General features: G+C 56.3%; 1 protein-coding gene across 1 annotated transcript in view; it reads right to left on the bottom strand.

Annotated features, from left to right (window-relative positions):
- The window catches only part of SSH1 (slingshot protein phosphatase 1), a 50,358-nt gene extending 35,800 nt beyond the window's left edge, over window positions 1-14,558 (bottom strand). The window contains exons 1-2 of the mRNA XM_054173121.1: window positions 14,488-14,558; window positions 8,053-8,093 (exon numbers count right to left, since the gene is read on the bottom strand). Coding sequence (XP_054029096.1) covers window positions 8,053-8,093; window positions 14,488-14,553 — 107 coding nt within the window. The 5' untranslated portion in view covers window positions 14,554-14,558. The remainder of the gene's footprint in view (window positions 1-8,052; window positions 8,094-14,487) is intronic.
- Between the last annotated feature and the right edge of the window lie 3,384 nt (window positions 14,559-17,942).

The raw sequence follows: 17,942 nt of genomic DNA, 5'->3' as shown, positions 1-17,942 counted from the left end.
GGCTGGTACAAAATCACTCGGCAGAACGGCTCCCAAACAGCCAGGGGAGAAACTGCCAGGAATCCCCAGCACTGGGATGGTGAAAAGCCAAATCAAATAAGAGATTGTTTCACAAGGAAGAAGAAATCCTTCCTGCTCATCCCATTAATGGCAGAGTTCAAAAAGGCAGGAGGCTGAGCACGGCATCGCCCAGCTCGGCGATGAGCTCCGCTGGAGTGCACACAGCAGCGCTGAGGTTCCCCCTGCAGCATGGTGTCAGCTGGGGGAGAGCTGCTGTCCCAGGCCACATCTCCCCTCAGCCTGCACCACTGCCTGTCCAGCTGCTATAAAGGAACCTTTCTGTCCCTCTTGGAGACAGGCAGTGTGCCCAGGTGGCCAAGGAGGCCCAGCCTGGCCCCACGGCAGAGGGCTTCCAGCCCTCTCAGCATTGCTGTGGCCTCCTCTGGCCCCACACCAAGAGGTCTGTGTGTCTCCTGTGCTGAGGACTCCAGAGCTGGGCCCAGCGCTGCAGGTGGGGTCTCAGCAGAGCAGAGGGGCAGAATGCCCTCCCTGCACCTGCTGCCCACACTTGCTGGGGATCAGCAACAACCACCTGGCCTTCCAGCCTCATGCACCCTATGCCCTGCAGCACCCTGGTTGGCCAAGGGAAGCCAGTGACTCCCAAATCACCAGATCCCTTTTGCCCCTGCACTAAAGCACCCTAGGTAACCCCTGCTCTTCCCAACAAGTCACTGTTTCCAGATGCTGTGGCTGCCAGAGCTGCTCTGTGACCACAGGTGGGGAGGAGGATAAGTCTGGGAGTGCTGGGGAGGTGTCCTGAAGCTGTGACCCAAACTAAAGGAGAGGAAGGATGATGCTGGCCCCCAGGCTTCTGCTTGGAGGGCACAAGGGAGGTGATTCTCCCCCTCTACTCTGCTCTGGAGAGACCCCACCTGGAGTACTGAATCCTGTTCTGGAGCCCCTATTACAAGAGGGATCTGGAGGTGCTGGAAGGTGTCCAGAGAAGGGCCATGAGGATGAGCAGAGGGCTGGAGCACCTCTCCTGTGAGGACAGACTGAGGGAGTTGGGGCTGTTCAGTCTGGAGAGGATAAGGCTCCAAGAAGACCTAATTGTAGCTTTGCAGTATCTGAAGGGGGCTACAAGAAAGCTGGGGAGGGACTTTTGAGGGTGTCAGGGAGGGATAGGACTGGGGGGAATGGAACAAAACTAGCAATGGGTAGATTCAGATTGGATGTCAGGAAGAAGTTCTTCCCCATGAGGGTGGTGAGAGCCTGGCACAGGTTGCCCAGGGAGGTGGTGGAAGCCTCATGCCTGGAGGTGTTTGCAGCCAGGCTGGATGTGGCTGTGAGCAACCTGCTGTAGTGTGAGGTGTCCCTGCCCATGGCAGGGGGGTTGGAACTGGCTGATCCCTGAGGTCCCTTCCAACCCTAACAGTTCTATGACCCTATGATCAAAGGCAGAGCCCCTTGCCTGCACTTGCAGGCACGAGCTGATCCTGCTCCCATCCTCCTCCCCAGCCGAGCTGCTGGCACATGGGGCTGATCCTCCTGCATTCCTCCTGTCAAGTCTTTGGTCTAATCCTTCCAACTATTTAATGAAGTCACCTCACTTCTCCCACTCAGAGGGGTCTCCAAGAGACAGCCCTGAGAAATGAGTGGAAGCGCTCCAAGGGTGCCGCTGGAATAGGAAGGTGAACAATAGTTGCAAGGATTAAGCAAGCAGCTTCCAAGGTCAGCCAGGACACAGACAACAGCAGAAGCAGCAGGACTGAGAGCTGGATGGGCACAGTGGTGGCACAGCAACCCAAAGCACAGCTCAGCTGCTGGGTTTCAGAGCCAGTCCATAAAAGGCAGCAGAGACCAGGGAGGCCTTGACACGTGAGTAACACGTGAAAATAAAGAGACATCCATCCAGATGAAACATGTCAGGCAAAAAGCAGAGAGAGAAAAAGGTCCAGCTCAGCCTCAACACCCCCTCCAGTGCTTGGTTACACAGCAGCCAGCCTTCCAGCTCCTCCAGGGTAGGAAGCCAGCACCCCACAGTGCACCTCAGCAACCAGGAGGCTGCCAGCCAGGGATAAAAGCTATGTTGGGAAAAACCTCAAGATCATCCTCCTTTTTCTCCCTCCTCTACTCCAAACCCATCTTTTACAAGCAGAATTGGGGTTGCAGAGGGAGGCAGACACCTGTAGTCCAAGATCTCCTGGGAGGGAGATGGCCACACATGAGCAGCTCCACAGGCAGTGGTCTCCGGAGGACTGACTGCCAGTGTTGGATGTGACCATCTGGATGGCAGACAGGGCAAACAAGCAACCTGGCAGCTCCCCAGAAGAATCTGACAGGGACATTTGTCCCATTCCCTGCATTTCTGGATGCCTTGGTCCCCCACACTAAGCCCCAGAGGTTTTCTGCCCAGCAGTGAGCAGCTCATTGCTGCAGATCCACCAGCAGCTGCCTTCACTTGCAGCAAGGATTCCTTCAAGAGCCAGGTGAGCTGGGGGGCTTGCTCCCTCTGCATTAATGTCCATGGGAGATTCTCCCAGACTTTGGTGAGCTCTGGATCATAATTCAGGCATCACTGTCTCTAAATCCAAGACCCAGAGTATGATCATCACAGAGTCCCAGCATGGTGGGGTTGGAAGGGACCTCTGCAGGTCACGACCAGTCCAATCCCCCTGCTCAAGCAGGAGCACCCACAGCAGCTTGCCCAGGAGCACAATGGCCAGCTGGGTTTGGAAGCTCTGCAGAGAAGGAAGACTCCACCACCTCTCTGGGCAGCCTGCCCCAGGGCTCCTGCAGCACCCTCACACCAAAGAGGTTTCTCCACATGTTTAGGTGGAACATTTACCTTAAGACCTGTCTGGATGGCAACTCAAACTTCCAGAGGGGAGAGGCAAGCTCTGCAGAGAAGAACCCTTCTGATCCTAGATAAACCTAAGCAGCAGATGCAGTGTGCATCCTAACCCATGCAAGGCTGGGCTTATTTTGCCTTTTGTGAGGTGCAGCAATGTGCTTCTGCATCAGAGATCCAGCTGCCCCAGAGCAATGAGCAAAGGTTTGGGAATAAAAACCTCACCACTGCCTTCCTCACGAGAGGAAGCCATGGCTTTGAAGGTGTCCTGACCAGTCCAGCATCTCCAGAACCCTCCTCAGAGCACTTGTCAAGGCTGACCACAGCTCTGATTTGTATGAGAAATCCCTGACTCACAGATCTTGGCAACTCATTATCAGAGATTAAGGTATTTATAAAATCAAGAGGCATTTGGAACCAAAACATTCCTCTGACCCAGCTCTACCACCTAAACAAACAGTAACCACATTGGCCCTCTGGAGGCAAAAAAAAGAATGAATTGGACCAGTACCTTTGATAACAGGGCCAGCTGGTCTGGCTTTAGCTTGTCATGCTGGTTTGGCTTTGGCTTTTAGCTTTTCATGGCAAGGAGGGGAAAAGGCGGGGGGGGGGGGCGGGCAGAGAGGAAAACCAGAAAGGAGGGAAAAGGAGGGGGAAAGGGGGGGGGGGGGAGAGGAAAACCAGAAAGGAGGGAAAAGGAGGGGAAAAGGGGGGGGGGAGAAGAAAACCAGAAAGGAGGGGAAAAGGGGGAGGGAGGGAGGAGAGGAAAACCAGAAAGGAGGGAAAAGGGGGGGGGGGAGGAGAGGAAAACCAGAAAGGAGGGAAAGGTGGGAGAAAAAAGGAGGAGGTTTCTGTGTAACTTCCAAAAGGATCTGATCACATCTTCAACCTGGCAGCTCTCCTGCTGCTGGCTCTGCCTCCAGCCAAGCCAGGCCCCGGTGCTGCTCAGCTCCTGGTGCTGCTCAGCTCCAGGCCAGCAGCAGTTTCCTGGAGAGGCCAGGTCTTCGCTCGGCGCAGGCTGCCTGGGCTCCCTGGCCTTTGAACGGCCCCACACAGCCCACCAGCAAACCTGGGAGGCCCTAATTAGATCTGCAGCAGCTTCCACTGCCACACCTACCGAGCCAGAAAGCTCCTGAGGGTCAGGAGCCTGTGAAATTTGCCTCCCCATTGTATGCAGCACGCTAGGGCAGGATGCTGCAGCCTTGCCAGGATGTGATTCAACGTCCTGTTTTGAAAGGTTCATCGAGTCGGCAGCTTCTGCCCCAAGATCTCCCACCGAAGAGCTGGGAGGCAATCAGCTCTGCACCCAGGAGGGCTTGTCAGGTGTGTGATGAGCTGCTGTCCTCACAAAGAAATGCTCAAGAAGGCTGTCCTGGTGTGCCCCCACCCCCTGCACTGAGCCAGTGCCGCAAAGCTGGGTGCAGGCCATGCACTCAGCGCCGCCTGCGGCACAACAGGTTGATTAAACCCCTACCAAATTAAAGATCAAGGTGTCAGTAAACAACCCTGGGTGCATTCAGATAGAATCATGGAATGGTGGGGAACTGATTGGAAAGGTTAATTTGCCACTAACAAACCTTCCCAGGTTAATGCAGGGAGGGGTGAAGGTTTTCCACCAGAAGGCTGAGTGCTTCCAGGAGGTGAGTTTGGATGGTGAGCTGGGGCAGGGTGGGCACAGCCCCTTCCCAGCCTGCAGGAGCAGCATCCAGCAGGCACTTGCTGCTCCAGGAGCACAGAATCCCAACTTGGAGGGGGTTGGAAGGGACCTCTGGAGATCAGCCAGTCCAACCCCCCAGCCAAGGCAGGGGCACCTAGAGAAGGTCACACAGGAACAGGTCCAGGGGGGTTTGGAATGACTCCAGAGATGGCGACTCCACCACCTCTCTGGGCAGCCTGCTCCAGACCTCCAGCACCCTTAAATTGAAGAAGTTCCTCCTCATGTTGGGATGGAACTTCTGATGTTCCAGTGTGTGTCTGTTAGCCCTCATGCTGTCACTGGGCACCACTGATAAAAGCCTGGTGCCATCCTCCTGACACCCACCCCTGAAGTATTGATCAGATTCCACCCCCCAGCCTGCTCTTCCCCAGCCTAGAAAGCCCAATTAGAATAGAATACAATCAACAAGGTTGGAAAAGACCTCAAAGATAATCAAGTCCAACCTGTCACCCAAGACCTCAATTCCCTCAGCCTTTCCTCATCAGAGAGATGTTCCAGTCCCCTCAGCATCCTTGCAGCCTTGTAACCTGCTCCTCCAAGAGAACAAGCAGACAGCTCACTGACCAGATCCCAGCACACAGTCTCCAATGGAAATCCAGGCATTTGGGGGAATGGATGACAATAATCTGCTCAGGATATGGCAGTTCTGCCATCAATGTGTAGCAGCACATCCATCCTGTCCAGATGAACAGTTTGAGCTGGCAGCTCAAGGTGAGGTCTGCTTCCAACATCCCTTCCTTCTAAGCACCAGGAGCTCGGAGGGCTGCAAAGGCAGGCTGGGGGCTGCTGACCCCAGCCCCCAGGGCATGTGTGACAAAGCACAGCTGTCCCCTCAGCTGCCCAGCAAGGCTAGAGCAGGATGGAAAGACCACAGACATCAGCACAGCCCGTGGGGTTTCTTTCAGGGAACTCAGCTCGCTGGAGAAGCAGCACCGAGGAGCTCAGCAATGAACTGAACAATTCTGCCACCCCATGGGCACTGGGTAAAGTCTCTGTGAAGGGACTGGGAGCAGCTGCCAGCCCTAAGGGCACAGGATCTGGGACAGGACCTACCCTGCTCCCCTGAGAGGAGCTTCATTTATCATCTCTGCTGTGTCCACAACATTTCCTTCAGTCCTTTCCCTTCAGCATCTCCCCGCCCTGAGCACAGCCAAGGCTCTGCACAGGAGCCACCCTCCTCTTGAGGTCTATCAAGTGATTTAATGGCCAGATTCTTATCCTGGAAGTCATCCATGCAAGAGCAGCCCCAAGAGACTGAAGGCCAGAGGAAGCTCTTGGGATCTCAGTATCTACAACCAGCACTGAAGCATTTTTCCAAGGCCAGTAGAAAATCATCACCCTTGAAGGCCACTTTCACCACATCCAGCCCCACAGCTGCTCTGGCCCAAGGTGGGATGCACCCCACAGACCCTCCTTATTCTTCCAGCATCTCAAAGCTAAACTGGTAAGGGTTTGCAGAAAGGCCAGACAGACCCAAGGGGGCCACAAACCAAACAACCTCCACCTCACCCCTCTGTACACTGTCAATGAGCTGACATGCAGTGAAAAGGGATGAAGCTCCAGAACCACAGCCCCAACAGCAGCAGCCCCAGCTCCTCTACTGCCTGGCCAGGTGGTGCAGAAAGCACCACAATTAAGGATGTGTTGGTCTCCAGGACTTCAGCAGCTCCTGCTTGAGCCCTGAGCTGTACAACAAACCCACAAGGAAGCTGGGAGCACAACCAGAACCCTGAGGTCTCCTTTAACCAGCACAAAAAAGCATTTTCCAGCAAACAAGCTCAGGACAGCTGTTACAGACTGCCAGCGAATGTCTGTTCACAGGAGACCACACAGCCACCAAACATGCAACATTTCTGGCCCTCTGCTTGCCACCCAGCTTCTCAGATGGGCTGCAGCAATGACATGCCTCCCCAGGACACAAAGCACAGAGTCACAGACTGCACCAGGTTGGAAGGGACCATCAAAGGTCATCTTCTCCAAATCCCCTGCAGTCAGCAGGGACATCTCCAACTAGAGCAGGCTGGCTCAGGGCCACTTCAAGTCTGATCTTGAATGTCTCCAGAGATGGAGCCTCAGCCACACTCCTGGGCAACCTGTTCCAGTGTTTCACCACTCTCATTGTGAAGAGCTTCCTCCTAGTCTCCAACCTAAATCTCTCCTGCTTGAGTCTCAAACCATTGTCCCTTGTCCTATCCCCACAGGCCCTTCTGAGCAGGCCCTCCCCAGCCTTCCTGTAGGTCCCCTTCAGATACTGAAATGCTGCTCTAAGGTCTCCCTGGAGCCTTCTCTTCTCCAGACTGAACACCTCCAACTCCCTCAGCCTGTCCCCATGGCAAATGCTCTCCAGCCCTCTTGATCACCTTCATGGCCTCCTCTGAACCTGCTCCCACAGTTCCAAGTTATCCTTGTGGTGAGGGCTCCACAGCTGGACAGAATACTGCAGGTGAGGTCTCACCAAAGCAGGGCAGAGAGGCAGAATCACTCTGCTCTGCCCTGCTGTGAACTGGCAAAGGCTGATGCTTTCCTGCTCTGTAAAGAAGCAACTTTGGTTTTCTGCTCTCTGATCTCACTCTCAGGGTAAAGATGGTTAATACTCTAGATGGTTCTGCTGCTTCTCAAACCACAGACTTCCAATCAGCTCCCCTCTGGCCTAGCCTCTGTCCATCAGACTGTGACAGCAAAGCCAGTAGGTCTCAAAGCATAGGTCAGCAAAGCCCCCAACCAAACTCCAAGCAACAGCATGAGCAGCTCTGCTTTTACCTGAACCCAGGGTAGTTAAAGTAGGGGGTAGTGACAAGGAGAAAGACTCAGGCTGCTGAGCCACACTTCATCTCACAGGCTCTGGTGCACAGGGTTAGAGGGCAGGAGCTGCCTGCAGCAGCTGGGTTTAGAGAGAACAATCCACATGATTCCTCAGAGCCCCAGCAGGCCAGGGTCCCACCAAACCAGCTTTAGCAGGCCTGCCTCTGATACCTGCACAAGAGCAGCCAAGAGAAGCCTTTCTCTTCTCCAGCAGGATCTCTCAGCCCTTTCCTCCCCTGTGCATGAAGAGCAGCTCTGCATCACCCAGATATCAAAGGAGTCAAATTCCTGATGGTTCATACCCAGGACTGAGCAGAGCTCTCCCCTCCTCACCCCAGGAGGGCGCCACTCTTCCCAGCCCAGAGCCCCAACCTCAGTGAGCAGCAGAGCTGGGACAACACTTCAGGGCTGTGGCCAGAGCTGAGCAGCAATTTTCCAGCTTCTCCCCAGCAGGAAAAGAAAAACCAGCACAACCCCCCTTTGGTTTTCCAGTTCATTACACCCTCGTCTCAAAGCTGAACTGATAAGGGAGAGCATGCCCAGCACTTAGCACTCTGCAGACCACACAGTCCCCTCCCAGGCAAGCTCAAGGCTGGAGCTGTGTGTGGGAACAGGGCTCAGGGCTGTGGCAGACAGTTAACAACAGTGGAAATGATGTCTGGAGCCAAACTGCTCTGCTTACCTCACGTTTAATTTACGTTCTTCATCGCTGCCAACCTCCAGCTGAGGGGAGAAAAGGACAGAGAGAGAAGTTACACTCTGGTTGTACCACCACTACCAGTTAAAAGCAATCCCCAGGCCTTCTCATAGCATCACATGGCTTTGAAGATCATCAAGCCTCTGCCAAAGCAGGCTCCCCCAGGGCAGCTCACACAGGAACACATCCGGATGGGTCTTGAAAGTCTCCAAAGGCGAAGACTCCACAACCTCTCTGGGCAGCCTGCTCCAGGGCTCCAGCACCCTCACTCCAAAGGTGGTTTTCCTCATGTTGAGGTACACCTTCCTGTGCTCCAGTTTGTATCCATTGTCCCTTGTCCTGTCTCAGTACATCACTGAAAAGAGCCTGGCTCCTTCCTCTTGCCCCCACCCTTCAGATTATCTGTAAGCACTGATCAGATCCCCTCTCAGGCTGCTCTTCTCCAGGCTAAACAGCCCCAGGTCTCTCAGCCTTTCCTCAGACAGATGTTCCAGTCCCTTCATCAGCCTCAAGGCCTCTGTTGGACTCTCTCTAGCATGTCCCTGTCCCTCTTGAACAGGAGAACCCAGAACTGGACCCAATACTGCAGATGTGGTCTCACTAGGGCAAAACAGAGGAGGAGAACCTCCCTTGACCTGCTAGCCACATTCTTCTTCATGCATCCCATCCCGGCAGTAACAAGGTTCAGGTGGCTGTTTTCCCCAGGGTTTCTCTTTCCAGTGCCAGGGATAAGTGACACTGCCCAGCCATGGATGCCATCAGCACCTGGTGCTGGGTGACAAAGGGGCTCAGGGGGGATTTGAAAGCTCTTAGGTCCTAATCCTGCAAGCTGGCCCCGGAGCGCAGGGCAGTTTGAAATCACCCAGAGGCACACACACACACACACACACATCACTCCCACCCTGCACACACCTGAGAGCAGGACCTGGCCTGCCCCTGATGGCTGCTAACTAAGAGCTGGCCACTCATTAATGCTGTGAAGCACCCACACACCAAAACTGCCCACCTGGGATTGTCTCAGCATCCAGCACCCAAAGCCCTGCCTGGCACTGCACACACTGGTACAACCCTCTCAGAGCTGCCAGCTCACCAAGGAGGCCACCTCCACCTGGATGCTGGCAGAAGAATCACAGAAGCACAGAATGGTTGGGGTTGGAAGGGAGCTCTGAACATCAGCAAGGCCAACCTCCTGCCAGAGCAGGGTCACCTGAAGCAGATCATGTAGGCACACCTAGAATCATAGAATTGTCAGGGCTGGAAGGGACCTCAAGGATCAGCCAGTTCCAAGCCCCTGCCATGGGCAGGGACACCTCACACTAGAGCAGGTTGCTCAGAGCCATATCCAGAGGGGTTTAGAAAGTCCCCATGCTCCAAAGCAAGGATGATGCCCAGGTGGTTGCCCAGCCATCAACAAGCCCTATGCCTGCTTCCTTGCTGATAAAACACACTGCTTGGAGGGCAGATGTGTGTTCAGCTGGCCACTTTGCCACCAGGCACTGGTGGAAAGGGTAGAGGAGATGAGGAACCTCCCTTTGCCCTGCTGGAGCACTTCATACACAGGTGGAAAGTCCCCCCCTGGAAGCAAATCTCTCCAGCAAAGTTCTCCCTTCCAGCCAACTCTCTTCAACTTCCCCATCACATCTGGATAAACTTCCACATTAAAATAAACCAGCCCAAAGCTGGGGCTAATTGCATCCAAAGTTGACCAAAGCCTCAAAGACAATTTTCTTCCTTTGGCCCTGCAGAAGCAGAGAGAAGATAAAGCTCTGGAGCATCCTCCCAGAGGACAAAGCTGGGGAGATGGTTTGGACCCGAGAAGTGAAGTGAGGACCTTTGAGATCACCCTGCAACAGGAAAGCCTTCAAGCTTCAACACACCAGAGCCTCACAAAGCCTTTAGGGAATGGTGCTCCAAAAGCTTTACTAGAAGATTGCTTCACATCCAGCCAGGTGACATCACCTGGAGCACTGTGTCCAGCTCTGGAGCTCCCAACACAGCTGTCAGAATGGGTCCAGACAGGGTCACAAACAGGAGAAGTGCAGCACCCCTCTGGTCATATCAAGACAGAATGAGAGTTGGGGTTCTTCAGCCCCCTGGAGAAAAGGCTTCAGGGAGACCCCAGAGCAGCCTTCCAGTGTTTGAAGAGGGCTGCTGGAGAGGGACCTTTATACCAAGATAGGGAGTGAGAGGGACAGGGTTCATGGCTTCAAACTGGAAGAAGCTCAATTTAGATTAGGAAGATCTTCCCTATGGTGATGTTGAAGTTGTGGAACAGGTTGCCCAGAGGAGCTGTGAAGGCTCCAAGCCTGGTAAGTGTTCAAAGCCAGGTTGGATGGGGCCTTGAGCAACCTGGTCTAGTATGAGGTGCCCATGCCCATGGCAGAGGGTTGGAACTAGATGATCTTTAAGGCCTCTTCTAACCCAAACCATTCTATGATTCCATGAAGTAAGGGCCACCATAAGGGTTCTCTGTTTCCAGGTGGCCTTGTAGGAGTTAAGAACCAGCAAACAGTTGCACATAAAACTTGAAGTTTTGTGCTTGAGTGGGACCTGGGTTGCTCCTTACATCCTCAAGTTCAGATTCAGGAGGCCAGAGGACACAGGACCTGCTCTGTTCACAACCTGAGAGAAGCAATGCCAGGAAAGAAAAACCCAACCAAACACAACAGGAGGGGCCAGATACCAGGAATCTCATCATTTGGAGGGGGAAGAGAGGCAGAAAGCCCATCCCAGAGGACTGCAGCTGATGGCCACGAACATACCACTGCTATTTTTAGTCTGTTTACACTGTGCAGCGGCTGCACAGAGCCAGCCTGGTCAAGGCAGCAGGCAGAGCTTCAGGAACACCCTGAGCCCCTCAAGCAGCAGATCCCCCCCAGCTCTGGGAAGGTCTGGCAGGTTTGGAAGGTCACCCTCGTGTTTGTTTGGGTCTGTCACGTAGCAACAAGGAGGAGAAAAACTTTCTTTCCCCTCTTTCCTCTTTAAACAAACATGAAAAGAGTCCTGAACGTTGTCAGCTGAGGCTGAGCCCTGCTGCAGGCTCATCTGCAGGGGCTGCCTGGGCTTTCAAGGTTGACTCTCCCTGCTATTTGGTGTTAAAAAGCTGCAGCAAAGCCAAAACAAGGCAGAAGCACTCGGGGTGGAAGACAGCAACAAGGTGGGAAGCCCTCCTGGAAGCAAACATGGCTATTGAGGTGACACAATCATGGAGTCACAGAACCATGAAGGTTGGAAGAGAACCTTGAGATCATCAAGTCCAGCTGTTAGCCCAGCACTGCCAGGGCACCACCAAACCATGCTCCTCAGCACCACAGCTCTGAAACCCCTCCAGGCATGGGGACTCCACCACTGCCCTGGGCAGCCTGGGCCAGGCCTTGACAACCCTCAAGGGGAACTAATTGTTCCTCATGGCCAACCTAAACCTCCCCTGGGGCAACTTGAAGCCATTTCCTCTGGTGTTATCACTTGTTCCTTGGGAGAAGAGACCAAGCCCCACCTGGCTCCAGCCTCCTTTCAGGGAGCTGGAGAGCACCAGAAGGTCTCCCCTCAGCCTCCTTTTCTCCAGGCTGAACCACCCCAGCTCCCTCATCAGCTGCCCCTTGTGAGACTTGTGCTCTAGATCCTTCAAAAGCTGGCCCTTAAATTTGAGGCACTCTCCTTCAAACAGAAGCTTGCTACCTGACTTCACCCTCCTTTCCAAGAGGAACATCTTCACACAGCCACACTTCCCTGACACCCTCTCTCCAGCTTCACTTCTGGACAAAATCCCAGCATTAAAGGAACTTAACTCCCTCAAGGTTGTCACCTGCCACGCTGACTGCTTCTGCTTTGCTTTGGTCTGAGCATCTTCTCCAAGCTGGCAGGTTTGAAGCTGCAACCACACACAGGGTGCCATGGACCTGCAGCTGCTCACCAGTACCATGGATCCCACCACAGCACAGACATCAGCACCAGGGCCAGGCTTTCACCAGCCACAGCCCAGGGACCGTGCTGAGTGTGGCTGAGCTGAAGAACCTGAGAGTGGAAGGGAGATGGCAGTGGAGCGAAGAAGTGCATGGAAGTTAGCAAGCCTCCTCCTAAGGACTGATGGCCTCTTGTAGGCAGCTGCATCCATGTTATGGATTCCTTTGGGCTCAGGAGTTCAGAGAGGCTGCAGCAGAGACCTCACAGTTAACAAGGACATATGGTCCTCATTTTCCAGCAAACAGACAAACCTTCTAATCACTATTCACTGAAGCTAAAAGCCCTGATTTCCCCTGCAAGAAGGAACCAGGAGCAAGCTGGCCCTTTCTGATGGGATCCTTCTGTGACATCAGCTCTGCAAAGATGAATTTGGACAAGGATGGTTGATGGTTTCATGGTGCTTCATCCCAGAAGGAACCACTCAAAACAAAAGGGGAGCTGGCATCCTCCTCTGGGAGCCCCAGGAGGTGGTGGCAGAAGGGCCCTGCCGTGGACAGCATCGTGGGACAAGCTGAGAGCAGCATTTCTGAGAGGAAAAGCAGAACTGTATGGTCACCCCCACTTCAGTAACCAACACACAGCTCCTACACAGCTGAACACAGGGAAGGGAGAGTCTTCCACCTGCACCAGTTAAATCCAGTCTAATTCCACTGCCTTCAACAGGGCTACCACTCACTTGCACCTCTGTGGATCAGGAGGCCACCAGACTCTGTCTAAACCAGAAGCCAACAAAATTTCCTTCTGAAAAACCCAACTCCTGCCCCCAAGTTCCTCACTGAGTCCCTGCAGCCTCAGGAGCCCAAACCACACAGCACAGCTCTAGAAGGGCCAGGGGAAGCCCCTGGGAGCCTCACAGCACTGTCCCCCCTCCTGCTTACCCCCCCTCAGACCAGCTAATCGGGGGAGTCACAGGGACCTGACAGGTGACAAATAGGATTGTTTACCTGGCAGGAGCGGGGACAGAGCGGAGCCAAGGGCAGCCAGCACCAAAGGGAAGAGGTGGGGAGGGCAAGGGGATGCAGAGGAACACCAGGCATGGCTTTGAGAGTCACAAAAGAGATGGGCTGGGGGGGAGGAAAGTGATACTCAGGGAGGAAGGAAAAGAAACTGGAAGGTGCAGCTGTGTTTGGATGGTGTGTGGGAGCTGTAGTGAGGGAAGACGGAAGCCCAAGGCCAGGTAGAGGCAGGAGAAGGGGCTGGGACACACCCGATGCCTGTCCTGCACATCCCTGGGAGGGCAGGGACGTGTGGAGCAGAGCACTGGGAAGGCAGTGGGGTCTGTGGCGTGGAGCAGCAGAGCTGGGAGAGGAGGTGAGGGCAGCAGCATGGTGCAGGCTGTGCTGCAATGAGGAGTGGCCACGGGCAGCACGGCACGGGGACATTGCATGGGGACATGGCACAGGAGTGGAGTGGGACGGGAGCTGGTCTGGTGGCTGCCTCAGGCAAGGGCTGGAACAAGCTCCCCGTGCGGCAGAAGCTGCAGCAGGCATGGGGAAAGGCAGTGCCACTGCAGCACAGGGACAGAGGGGTAGTGCAGGGGGACGAGCAGAGTATCCCTGGGGCACCAGGAAGGAGAACGTGGAGCGCAAGGGGCCAGCAGGCTCAGCTGCTCCACATAGACAGGCTCAGCTTGGTGCCAGGGGATTTCCCTGGCAGGGAAGAGGGGAGTGGGCTGCCCTGGGGTTCAGCTACCCCAAACTAACCCAGGTGTGGGCCAGAGTTGGGCACAGCCATAGGGAAGACAGGGCTGGGAGGAGGGGATGGTCGTCGGGGCAGAGTGGGCACATGGCTGGACGTCCTGGGCCTGACTCAGCTGGCAGCAGCACACAGCTGGGAGCTGAGGAAGAGTAGGGATGGGCTGCAAGGGGAAGGGGATGGGATGGCCAGGGGTGCTGTGAGACGTGGAGCTGGGGACAGGAAGGGTTGTCGTGGGTCAGGGGGCTGCAAAGAGACGGAGCCAGAGGATGGGTAGGTAATACGGGGGAGGTCAGGAGGGAGCGAGGGGATGAAGGCAGAGGGCAAATGGCTATGATGGGCCAAGGAACCACAAGGCTGGGGACTGTGAGGGGATGGAGCCAAGGCCTGGGATACAGGGGGTCCATGGGGGGCTGTGAAGGGATGAAGGCAGGGGGCGAGAAGCGATGGGACTGAGGACCGCCAGGGGCTGGGAGACGGCGTGGGGCGAGGAGGGCGGTGAGGAGCCAGGGGCTGGAGGCGGGTGAGGGAATGAAGGCAGGGGGCAAGCAGCTATGGGGCGCCAGGGAACCGCAGACCGCGGGGGGCCAGGGACCGCGGGGGGCTGCAGCAGGACGTGGCCCGAGGGAGCTGCCAGCAGCCGGGGCCGCGGCGCCGGGCAGGGCTCTCCGCGAAGCTCTGCGGGGCCTCATCCTGCCCCCTTCCCGTCCCCCTCCCCGCCAGCGGGGCCTGCTCTGCCCCCGCCATCCCGGCCCGGCTCACCTCGCTGGTGCTGGCCGAGGAGGCTGCGCTGGGGGTCGGCGACCGCTGCAGCGTGACCAGCGCCATGGTGGCGGCGGGGCCCGGTTACGGCGGCGGCTGCGGGCAGGGGCGGCCGCGGGAAGCCAAGCACCGGCCGCCGGCTCCGCCCCGCCTGCTGCGCAGCCGTCCCGGCCACGGGGAGGAGCGAGGAGGCGGCGGCGGCGGCCCCGGGGCGGTGCTTCCCCCGGGGAGCGCTGGGCGAGGCGAGGCGGAGAGCCTGCCCCACCGGCGATCCATCCCCGTGGCACGGAGGGGATCGCGATCTCCATCGTTCCCCCGCCGCCCTCCAAGCGTCAGTAGGCTGTGAGCATCCCCGCTGAAATGGCTTTGGGGTGCAGCAGGTGGGAGCATCCCTCAAAGCAGCCCGAAGAAAGTGCCAGGGGTCGGCGGGGCCAACAGCAGGAGGCAGAGGAGTAATGGGGTAATTGGCGTAAGAGGCTTTGCTGAGGGTATGCGAAGCCGGTAATAATTCAGGAGGTGGGTGGCTGCCTTTCCCCCCTGTCCCTGCCAAGGGGAGCTGTGCCCGAGGGGTGCGAGAGGGGCTTGGGTCACCCCTGCCCCAGGAGTTCCTCCTGGTCGTGTTCCTGGCAGGATGCCACCATGGGGCAGCACATGGGTGACCCTCGTCCTGCAGAGCATCCAAAGCGGGATCCTGATCGTCTCTTCCCTGAGGGTGGTGAGAGCCCAGCCCAGGTTGTGCAGAGAAGATGCCCCATTCCTGGACTGATCCCAGGGCAGGGCAGGTGGGGTTCTGAGCAACCTGCTCCAGCTGCAGATTATCAGAGAATCATGGAATCAATAAGGTTGGAAAAGACCTTCGAGATCATCCAGTCCAACCTGTCACCCAGCACCTCCTGACTACCAAACCACGGCACCAAGTGCCACATCCAATCCCCTCTTGAACACCTCCAGGGACAGTGACTCCACCATCTCCCTGGGCAGCACATCCCAATGGCTAACAACTCTCTCTGGGAAGAACTTTCTCCTCACCTCCAGCCTGAACTTCCCCTGGCACAGCTTGAGACTGTGTCCTCTTGTTCTGGTGCTGGGTGCCTGGGAGAAGAGACCAACCCCCACCTGGCTACAACCTCCCTTCAGGGAGTTGTAGACAGCAAGAAGGTCTCCCCTGAGCCTCCTCTTCTCCAGGCTAAGCAACCCCAGCTCCCTCAGCCTTTCCTCCCAGGGCTGTGCTCCAGACCCCTCCCCAGCCTCACTGCCCTTCTCTGGACACCTTCTCAATGAGGGGCCCAGAACTGGAGTTGGACTAAATGAGCAATAAAGTTCCTTTCCCACAGTCTGTGATTCTATGATGTTATGAACAATGCTTCAGCCCTGTGACACCCAGAGTCAACCCTCCCACGCCATCGCTGATGACCTCTCAGGGCACAGCACCCTTCCGCCCCGGGCACCATACCCCTGCCTGTGCCGCTCCACTGCCTTCCGTGGGACCCAATTCCCACTGCCTGTGCTGGGGAGCACTGTGTGGCTGAAACCCTGGGCTCAGCACTCAAAAGACATGCATGCAACCCACTTTTCCCAGATCCCACAGGAATCCAGTGCCTGGGGAGTCCCATCCCTGCGTCCCCACGTGCCAGGAGCCACCAGAACAGCCAGCAGTGACCATGGTGTCCTGCCAGTGATGGCATTTTGCCATGGACTGTGGTGACCCCGTTTGGTTTATTTTCCAGAGGAGTGATTCTGTGGCTGGCTGCCAGCAAGGACACAGGGTCTGGTACAGGGGACTCCACCTCCTTGGGTCCGGAGCAAAGACTTTGTCCCCGTTGGCTGGGGGGGGTGGACTGTGATCCCACTGCGCTTGGCACTTAGGCCTTGGACTGCTGGGCTGTAAACAAGCTTCCACGGGAGGGTGGCTCCTTTGAAGGCTCTGGAAAGCTGAGCAGCTGCTCCAGGGACCACATATTCTGCAGGTAAGCTGGTGAAAATCCTGTCTTTCTGTTACTTGTGGATCAGAGGGGTGGATACCCACCCGGGGGCAGCCCAAGGTGAGTCCCCGTGGCAGCAGGTGGAGGAGGTGGCCGTGGTTCTTGCCAGCCATGGCTTATACAACCTAAGCAGATGGGAAGCAGCATGGCTTTCCTGCTGCCATCAGGGCTTTGCCATCCCACTGATTCATTCCTCCATCCCAGCAAATGTCAGTCCCACCGTGGGCTTCCTTTCCAGCAGAGATGCTGAGCTTCACCTCGCACAAGTGAAAGTATGGGCTGGAATTTACTCATGCTGCCCAGAGCCAGTGCTACTGGCAGCTGAGCACCCAAGGATGTGACCCAGCCTGAGGTGTTCCACACCATTGTACCTCCAGCCCTTCCTCAAATCAGACCTTAGCTGCTCTCTGCCCAGACCACAGAGCTTTCTCCAGGCTACAAGGCAGGAAAGGGAAGAGCCAGGAGACCTAGGGGGGCTGCAGACCCTCTTTGCAAATAGTGGTTCCCCCGCTTGGTACTGGGAAGGCTTTGATGTGGTGGCACAGCCACCTTCATGTGCAGGCAGCCCCAAAGGCAAGAGCAGCGTGAGGAGCAATCCTTGAGGAGCCATCCTTGCCTTTATGGCACTTGACATTGATCCATCAGTTCCCACTGCTGGTTTTCACTCCCACCCCTTTGGTCTCCAGCCTGTGCCAGGGGCTGGAGAGAATTAGGAACGCCCCAGGGCAGGGCTGGACTGCTGGGCAGTGAGATGGTGGGAGATGGAGTGCATGGGTGATGGGTGAGTGCAACCACTTCTCACCAGCTGTTCCTCCTTGCCACACTGGGAAAGGAGAGGAGGATGCCAGTGGCTGTGCCACTCCACCATGCTCTGCACAGGGCACAGAGCAACCACAGCTCATTCTGCCAGGCAGAGGAGCACAGCCATGGGCAGCTGAGCTGCAGCTTTGCTGTTTGCCAGAGGTCACACCATGCCTACAGGGAGAGCCAGAGATGCTACCCCAAGCACAAGGGCTGAGAGCAATGAAGAGCCTGCCACCATGCTGAGCCACACATTCTCCACCCATGACTGCAGCACAGGGGTTGGAGAGGACTTGGGCAGCACACAAATGCACCAAGAGCAGCTCAGGCCCTTCCCTGCAGCCCAGCTCTGCTCCAGCAGGTTGGATACTGCAAGTGCTGATCATAGCCTAGAATCAGAGCATGGTGTGGGTTGGAAGGGGCCTTTAAAATCATCCAGTTCCACCCCCCTGCCACGGGCAGGGACACCTCCTACCAGCCCAGCTCGCTCAAAGCCTCATCCAACCTGGCTTTGAACAATGCCAGGCTTGGAGCCTCCACAACTGCTCTGTTCCAAGCGCCTCACCACCCTGACAATGAAAATCTTCCTTGCATCTAAAGCTCTGTGTCCCAGGGAGCCCTGGCTCGGCCCCCGCAGTGCCCCCTGCGCGTTCGTGCCCCGCAGGAGCCGGA

This window comes from Dryobates pubescens, chromosome 25, assembly GCF_014839835.1.
Source record: "Dryobates pubescens isolate bDryPub1 chromosome 25, bDryPub1.pri, whole genome shotgun sequence".
NCBI lineage: Eukaryota > Metazoa > Chordata > Aves > Piciformes > Picidae > Dryobates > Dryobates pubescens.
This window is presented reverse-complemented; position numbering and strand designations above follow the sequence as displayed.